Source organism: Helianthus annuus, chromosome 12 (assembly GCF_002127325.2).
Source record: "Helianthus annuus cultivar XRQ/B chromosome 12, HanXRQr2.0-SUNRISE, whole genome shotgun sequence".
Lineage (NCBI taxonomy): Eukaryota > Viridiplantae > Streptophyta > Magnoliopsida > Asterales > Asteraceae > Helianthus > Helianthus annuus.
The window spans coordinates 17,905,566-17,914,211 of NC_035444.2; the positions used below are offsets into that span (position 1 = coordinate 17,905,566).

Below are 8,646 nucleotides of genomic sequence, written 5' to 3' on the forward strand. Positions count from 1 at the left end.
AAAGACCTTAAAAAAATTGAGATGATAAAAATACAATATAAGTAGGATTTGATAATTATCCATATATTAAGATAAACGTTAGATAATAAATTTAAGTTCACAGTATAAACAGTAAAAGGCCTTTAAAGAAATTGAGATGATAAAAAACAATCTTAATAATGATAATAAATAACTCCAATTCAAAAAAAAAAAAAACTCCAATTAATATCATGTGTTGGTTTCTCTCAAATTTATTATTAGTATTATTATTAACATTAATACATTAGATTTTTATATATATGAGATTATAACTAATGCTATTGATAAATAATCATTATATCTTTGTTTTTATTTTAACTTTTGCTTATCTTATATAACTTCTTTTATTATTTACTATACAAAATTCCATATATTCTAACCCGTGTAATTCATGGGGTTTTAAAAATAAAACTTTTTATAATTATTATCTGGTGTATAAAATTAGTTTTATTCAATTTGTGAAATATACGGGGTTTTTAATTATTTAATATATAAAATTATATTTATTCAACCCGTGTAATACACGGGGTTTTAACCTAGTATGAGGATATACAATTTATATTTGCCAAAAAAAACCTTTTTTTGAAGAATGAATCATGATTTCCAATTCCACCTATAAGTCAAACGATTAAGAAAAGTGTTAACTTCGAGACTGGTATATTGCAAAATAAACAATGATTGTTAACTAACATACATGATTATCTATGTGGATACATACATAAATTTTAAACTTAATTGCAAAATAATAATCAAGCTATCAACCGCGGTGATGAAGGTCGTATCCTCTAGTGGTGATCTAAACCTTACTGACTTTAAATGTCTCTAAGTTCAAATTCTTAAGAAATAAATATATATAATAAGTAATAATTGAAAAACTTATAAATTGTTCACGTTTAGGAATTAGGATTACTTTTAATGTGATCAAGTGTTTTTGAACAATCAGTTTGGATAATCTACAAATTTCAAATCATAAGTTCATAACTTGTTGATATCTGCGTATTATTAAGTTTATGGCATGTAGACCGCTCTTGTTACATCGTTGTCGCCTTCATACACACTAGAGATTTGGAGTTCATACGAGATTCATCCTGTTAGGAATTTGTATGCCTGCCCTACTCAAAAGCTGTGCAGCAGCATGCTTCGCCATTGATATGATTTCTGCCTGTTTTGCGCGCAGCAAAATTTGTTAACATTATATACTTTGTACATATATTAAAATTTAAAAGTAATGTATACATAATATACCTCATCGACATTCATGATTTTCTGATTCTTCATGATCCAACGGCCATTGCACATGACAGAGACTATATTTTCAGTTCGCAAGCAATACACGAGGCTGGAGATGCTGAAAGTGTAAAGCGATCATCAGATAACGAGACCTACTTGTTAGAAAGTAGAAATGGAACCAAATTGTCATTCTATGTATGCAACAAACTATGATTTTTTTTTTTTTTTTTCATTTTGATACTGATGACATGACAATCACATAAGCTGCCATGTCAGCAAAAAACCATCTACATGGTGGTTGACCTGACAAAAGCCATTGCCACGTCAGCAACTAACCTGGTCAAGGCCAGGTAAAAAAAAGTCAACATGTTTTTTTTTGTAATCTTTGAGGGTTTTTTTTTTTAACTTTTGAGGGGTTTTTTTTTTCTGTAATTTTTGAGGGTTTTTTTAATTGAATTTTTTTTTTTTCAAAATCATTAGTTATACATATGTATGGGTATTTAAATACAACCTAATGATTTTGAAAAAAATAATAATAAAAAACTCAATTCAAACCGTTAAACCACCAAACCGGTAAAACCGCCCACTTTGGTTTGTTGTTTCACCAAACCATAGTTAGCGATTCGGCCCAATTCTTTTCAAAACCGGACGGTGAACACCCTTAGTTACCATCACAATATTCAAAGTTTGAACAACTTAAAAGGGCCAGGGATTGTTTGTATGTAAATGATGTCTATACCAGTCATGAATGGGAACCATAGACCACGAAGAAGGATTGATTACAATCATATCGGCCTGCAGAGATATGCATAAGAACACGATAAGAATAATGCATAGCGTGTTCCAAATAGATGCAACCATTAACTTCGGGTGTCTTTCAACCTATTTTAACCATTACCCTATAACCTATTTGAGATAAAAACACAAACCAAATTGACACATTTATACGTAAATCGGTTAAAACTGTTACCTCTACTAGTAGATATTATGTCAATATCCACCCCTAGCATAAGAAAAGTACTTGTTAAGTTTTGGGAAAAAAACAAAATAATAACCTTTTTTCCAACTTCAAGAGAACCTATTTCATTCTCCCAAAGTACTGCTTTTGCACCATTTACGGTTGCCATTTTCAGAACGGATTCCGCAGGAAGAGCTGTAGGGTCAGTAGTGCCTTTTGTATAAACTTCGCGCCCTTTATTGATCAAAGAAGCTAGGTACATCTCATCAACTGTATAATATTTAAAAAAAAATCACAACCACTTGATTAAATAGCTTTAAGTTAAAAGATTTGATACCAAAGTTCACAATGAATGGTGCCATAGATGTATCTATTTTAGTACATTATAATAATAATTCAACGGTCAATAAACGTCGAGAAACATTGGGTTTAAGGTAAAAAACATACCAATGCTCATACGGTTATTTGACGGTGCACCATCTGTCCCCAAGGATACACAAACATTGGCATCAAGCATTTCTTTAATCGGCGCAAATCCAAGCATGCGCATGGCGGCAGCAGGACAATGGGACACCTTAACCTCATGATTAGAAAGATATCCAATCTGAAAAGTATATAATCCAAAAACAATCATAAAACTAATAGAGTAAAATACCACTAAGGTTTGGCCAGTTTTGCGACTTTCGTCAAAAGGTTTGTTTTTTCGCATCTGGATCCAAAAGGTTTAAAAGCTTGTCATTTTCATCCCGCTCATTAACTCCATCCATTTTTCTCCGTTAAGTCAGAGGTATTTCCGTCTTTTTTGCTAACTTAATGGGCAACTCTGTCTTTTCAGGAGTATTCGGTCTTTTTACATAAAGTGAAAAGACCAAATTGCCCTTTAACTTAACAAAAAAGACTGAAATATCCCTGACTTAACGGAGAAAAATGGATGGAGTTAACGAGCCAGATGAAAATGGCAAGATTTCAAACCTTTTGGATCCAGATGCGGAAAAACAAACCTTTGGATGAAAGTCGCAAAACTAGCCAAACCTCAGAGACGAAAATGGCATTTTACTCGATTATAATTTTTTCACCATCTTGTAAGTTAGTCAGTTACTAGCGAAACGTATGCACTATTAGTTTAGAAAATTACCTCATTTTCATTTACCCAAACAGTGTGAGCTGATAGCAAATTGCTTGACAAAAACCCGACTTTCTCTAGATATGTAACGGTCCCATGATCAACTTCCCGAGTTTGCATCACCAGGTCATTTTCAAAGGGTATCTCTGCAACATGCTAAGGTTTGAAACAATTACATATAAAGCATGTTTTTTTTTTCTTTTTAAGGAAGAGGTTGGGATAGGGAAAGACCATGTGGATTCCGGTTTGCAGTTCTTTCGCCGTATCTCTTGTTTGAAGAAGTAATTGATCGGTTGAGTTCATAATCTGTCTAATACCAAGCCATATTCTAATGCGTCCGTCGGCAGTATTATTATGCTTCTTGTGCAACTCCTTTTGAGACTGTGATCAACATTGGTTTCTCACAAATGCATAACAAGCACATTCGGTTTATGAAAAATAGTAAGGACATATTACAAGCAACCCGAAAAGTTATCTAGTTTAATCTATATCAAGCTTGCAGTGGTGGAAATTTACCTGAATACATTCATCTGCAGTCCTAATGCCCCATGAAGATGGTAAACCGTCGCCAGAATCCATAACCGACTGCGTTAAACATGCACGTAAACCTAGTAATTCTACTGCCTTTGCCATTCCTGATACATGTTGTCCTCCTGCTTCTGCAAAGCATGTGACCTGATATTCAATTAATTAGAATCCAAATTTTCATAAGGTATTCCCCTGGCTTACGTGCGGTGAACAGTTCGTGAACTGTGCAGCGAGAAGTTCGTTTATGTTCTTTCATTTAAAAAATGAACAGATATGAATACAATTTTGTGTTCATTTATTTAAATGAATAAACACCAATTACGTACGTTCGTTTATGTTTATGTTCGTTTACATTTGTTCATTCTTTTATGTTCGTTTAAATATTCATTCAAATTTATTTATTACTAGTACTAACTTGATATCAATATGATTTTCATTTTTAAAAACCTTTGTTCATATATATTTATTCACGATCACTTTTCACTCGTGTTGGTTTATGTCTGTTCGCTTATGTTCATCTGTGTTCGTTTATGTTTATGTTTGTGAACCATTAGTTTAAAATATTAACAGACAAACATAAAAGAACACAAACACGTTTATTCTCTTAACGAACAAACACAAACAAGAATATCCATTCATTTAAGTATTCGTTTTCGTTTGTTTGTTCCGTTAAAGTTAAACGAACTAACGTACAAGCCTACCCCTACTTATCAAACAAACATGATACATACGGTATACCAATTTTGATATGCATAACCGATGAAACTTACACCAGAGTGAATGAGTTCGATTCCACAAAGCAAAGTTGAGATGTACGAATCCTCTTCAGTCATATTCGATTCATACGGCCAGATCCGATGGTGCAGCCACGTAAGCAAATCGACGTCATCAGCAATTCCTCTAGCTAGTTGTTGAGACGTATGAACATGTGTATTGATCAAACCTAACAAACAAAAAGCTAATCATATCTCTGAAATTCTGTATTCAACAAACCTTAGCATTGCTTATAGATCACTTAAACCTACAGATTAACCGCATAAACACAAATAAATCTCAAAATATACTCATCATTTAGCACAAATAAAAGCATAACACTCGTTCACTAGAATTGATTTTAGTCCATAACATTTGAATAGTTCTCATAAGCCTATTGTAATGGTTTCACTGCAAAGGATAAAAAAAAAAAAAAAAAACTAGTGTCATGTTTCTTGGTGGCCTAGTGGTGCCTGGACCCTATCGATTTTTCATTCTTAGTGTTAATTTTACCGAAATTTCCAGATTTTTTTTTTGTAGTGTAAAATATTGGATTAGGAGTCCAACCCCCACTGATTTGGATTTTGAGAGTTCGGCCCTACTGATTTTTCGTTCAGGCTCCACCGCTGCGTGAAATATTTTTTTTTTCTAATCTCATACTCGTCTGGTATACCCGTCCCGGATGCTTTGGGTTTTGGAAACTCGGACCTTTTTTTTTTGTCAATCCTTAGTCTTTAGATGTATGTGAAAGAATAATTTTACCCATGTGCTTACAAATAAAAGATAACATAAAAAATTAATAATAAATAACCCTCCAACGCCCACCCCCATGTTATCCACCCTTTCAGAGTTTCAGCTCATGATATGCCCCATGACTTGTGATGCTTATCGTCAACCACACATCCTCCACTAAATTGATCATATGATAACACTTTCACCATACTTTTCAATTCTTAAAAAAATAACAATAAATAAACCCCTCAATAACCATCATCTTTTGTTTATTTTTCAGTTGTTTAAAGAAAACTCAATAACCATCATCTTTTGTTTAAGAATAGATTCGTGATTGAATTGGAATGTTGATCTCATTTCATAGTTTTTTCGGGCTTTTTTTAAAGTTGAAATGGAACTAAACAACATGGGTTGGTTCCGGTACAAACCATATTTATCCTACAAACCGTAAGAACAGATCCTAGCACTTAAAAAAAGTTATATTAGCACATACCAAAACAATACATACATAAAAGTAGCATTTTTTAATTATATTAGCACATGAAAATTAATCAAGATAATTGATTTTAGCACATATTTGAATGATATCAGCACTTTTCTTAATTAGCACTTTTCTTACTCAACACATTGAAAACAAAAGGAATATCCAAATAAATAATTAATTGCTTGTTGGCATATTTATAGGGAATTCAATATAATTGATATTATTTAGGATATTATTTTATCATTTCTCTATAATTGCTTGGATGACACGTGACACTTTTTAAATGATTCTTACAATTTGTATGCCAAATGTGGTTTGTATTTGATTTTACTCCCTAAACAACAACATAAAGAAGGGCAACCTACATTCAAGTTCCATTCAGATTCATTCTATGAAATAAACACACCGTCCAAATCAAAATCCAGTTCCTGCGCAAATTCCAATTCCATTACATTCCATGAAACCACCACTACCACCAACCGTCGCTAAGACCATTCGGTGTGGATAGGCATGAAAATTGTGCGTTATGCGACATGTGGCGTCAGCACGCGTCAAAAAAATGGCGTTGTGCAAAAGAGAAAGGAGCGGAAAGTGACGTTTTTATATAATAATAATAATAATAATAATAATAATAATAATAATAATAATAATAATAATAATAATAATTAACCAATCAAAACCAACCCAAAATCCACCTACCAATGAAACGCCACCTACCCACCCACATATTTGGCCCCACGCCAGTGGAGATCCTCAAACTCCAGCCACAACGTCGTGCTCCACGCTGGACACGGGATGGTTAGCTTGACGTGGACTGGCGGAGTTCAACATCCACACCGTGTGGTCTAACATTAATCCTATAATTTACATATCATATGTTCGGTGTCTAGCATAAATACAAAATGACAATAATAAGTGTAGAGAAACATACCAGGAAGTAGAAACTGGCCATGGAGGTCGATGATTTCGTGTGAATTCGACGAGTATTGACGAATAATATCTGCTGATTGACCGATTGCTACGATTCTATCGTTATCAATAACGATTCCTCCGTTACGAAATACACGAGATTCTTTATCCATGGTGACGATCAAAGCATTGTGAAGTATAAAGCGCGAGTTCATAGCGTCGTTCATGACTGTTTGCGGTGTTTAATAATCACCGGAAGTTAAACAAGCTATCGTTTGATACTTTGTTGATGATGATGATGAAGAGGATGAAAGTTGACTAACAGTATCTTTTTTGTTTGTAACCATAGCTGTTCAAAACAAATTATTGAGTATTATAGTAAATTACACTTTTGCACCTTCGGTTTTTAATGTTTGTTAACTACAAGAAGTTTCTTTTAGAACTAATTTCTGTCTCGATCTCTACGATTTAACTAAATATTTTAATTTACTAACACTCTGTTCCCGAGACTCATTTAACAGAGGGAGGGAGGGAAAAGAGATGAAAATATGAAAAACCTTGTTCCTGAGTTTCATTTAACAGGGGGAGGGGAGGGAAAAGGAAAGAAAATATGACCAAATATGACCATATATTCATCCTCCCAAATTGGAGAGATTAGGAGAGAAAATTTTCCTTCCCCTCCCCTCCCCCTGTTAAATGACTCGGGAATTGAACCGAACGCCTTATGAGTTCACTGATTGGTGAAGTGTTGGCCCAAGATGGGAACACTGCCCTCCCCATCATCGGGGTCGAGTTGGAGAGTGTGGAAAAGTTTTAAAGTTTGATTTAAATTCTTTTGGGGAATTTTGAGTAAAAGTAAGACGAAACTGTGCATTCTAGAGAAAACTAGAGAAAGTGAGAAAAAAAACTGATGCGGCGCTGAGATATAACACCAGGAAATCTGACGGAAAACTTATATTTTCTTTTTCTTAGATACTCATGAACATATATAGAGATGATAAATAGTGGATCTCTAATTTTGAAGAATCACTAATCGTAAAACTCTAAATTTTTTGGATGGAAATGCAAAATGAAGGAAATCTTCGAATTTTAGAGATGACGGTAAAGATAAAGACCTAGATGTGAAAGCTCCTATATTTAGTGTGTGTCACGCTAAACTTACGAAATGAGTCATTTACTCGTTTCTCTTTATGTTGAGCTTGATTGATAAATATGTTTTACCTTTTAGAAGCCATTTATTTAATAAGTATAAATTTTGCTTCTAAACGTTTAATTAATATTTAGTAAAGTTCTATTTGCTTTATAATTAAGCAAAATAATATTTAGAAAATTGTTGTAAGAAACAACGATTATAAAGCAAATATAACTTCATCAACTAAATGTTTAGCTTTTGAACATACCTAGGCTTTTGGAAGAAGATTAACTAATGTTATTTCATCAAATTAGTAACAAAGTCTCATTCATTCTCTTGATGTCATGTCAACGAAACATCGGTGCAATTGATTCACTCTTGCCCACCATCGAGATTTCTCAAAGTCGATGCTCTCACATTACATATCGTTTTCGTTTAAATTCTTGAATGTTATTTGCTGAGAAGCAATTGAGATCTTTGATTGAAAAAGCAAATTAGCAGAAAATGAGCACCCAATGTAATGTTTGAAAAAGGATGTTGTAACTTAGCAGTAGACCTACATAATGGTTACTTATTCGATTTGCTGGCAAGTGGCAACTGTGTTTCTGTTTGAAAAAAAAAGTTGTAACTTATGCAAAAGAAATAGACGGCTATTTTGTAACTTCTGAATGAGTAAGTTCTGAACCAGTAAGAGTAAGAGCCCTGAACCATTAAGAGTCAGTATAACCTTAACCATTCAGAGTCAAATGTCTCACCAATTTCAAATAAGAGGTCTTAAC

At 33.4% G+C, this 8,646-nt stretch overlaps 1 protein-coding gene across 1 annotated transcript; it reads right to left on the reverse strand.

The window, feature by feature from the left end:
* Positions 1–891: 891 nt before the first annotated feature.
* On the reverse strand, positions 892–7,081 carry LOC110894319 (5-methylthioadenosine/S-adenosylhomocysteine deaminase). The gene is made up of 10 exons (XM_022141530.2): positions 6,758–7,081; positions 4,628–4,800; positions 3,846–4,004; positions 3,561–3,710; positions 3,342–3,485; positions 2,654–2,810; positions 2,304–2,476; positions 1,988–2,043; positions 1,264–1,366; positions 892–1,180 (listed from the first exon to the last, which is right to left on the reverse strand). Exons 1-10 carry the CDS (start codon positions 6,960–6,962, stop codon positions 1,091–1,093), a joined length of 1,410 nt encoding a protein of 469 aa, XP_021997222.1. The 5' UTR covers positions 6,963–7,081; the 3' UTR covers positions 892–1,090.
* Positions 7,082–8,646: the final 1,565 nt, after the last annotated feature.

What these genes read in the sequence shown, in the direction of transcription:
- LOC110894319 (XM_022141530.2), bottom strand. Translation starts at nt 6,962, where the DNA reads ATGAACGACGCTATGAACTCGCGCTTTATACTTCACAATGCTTTGATC. An exon ending in CTGCAGATGAATGTATTCAG is followed by an intron (nt 3,711 to 3,845) that starts GTAAATTTCCAC and finishes TGTTGATCACAG; the next exon opens with TCTCAAAAGGAGTTGCACAA. An exon ending in TGCAAACCGGAATCCACATG is followed by an intron (nt 3,486 to 3,560) that starts GTCTTTCCCTAT and finishes TTCAAACCTTAG; the next exon opens with CATGTTGCAGAGATACCCTT.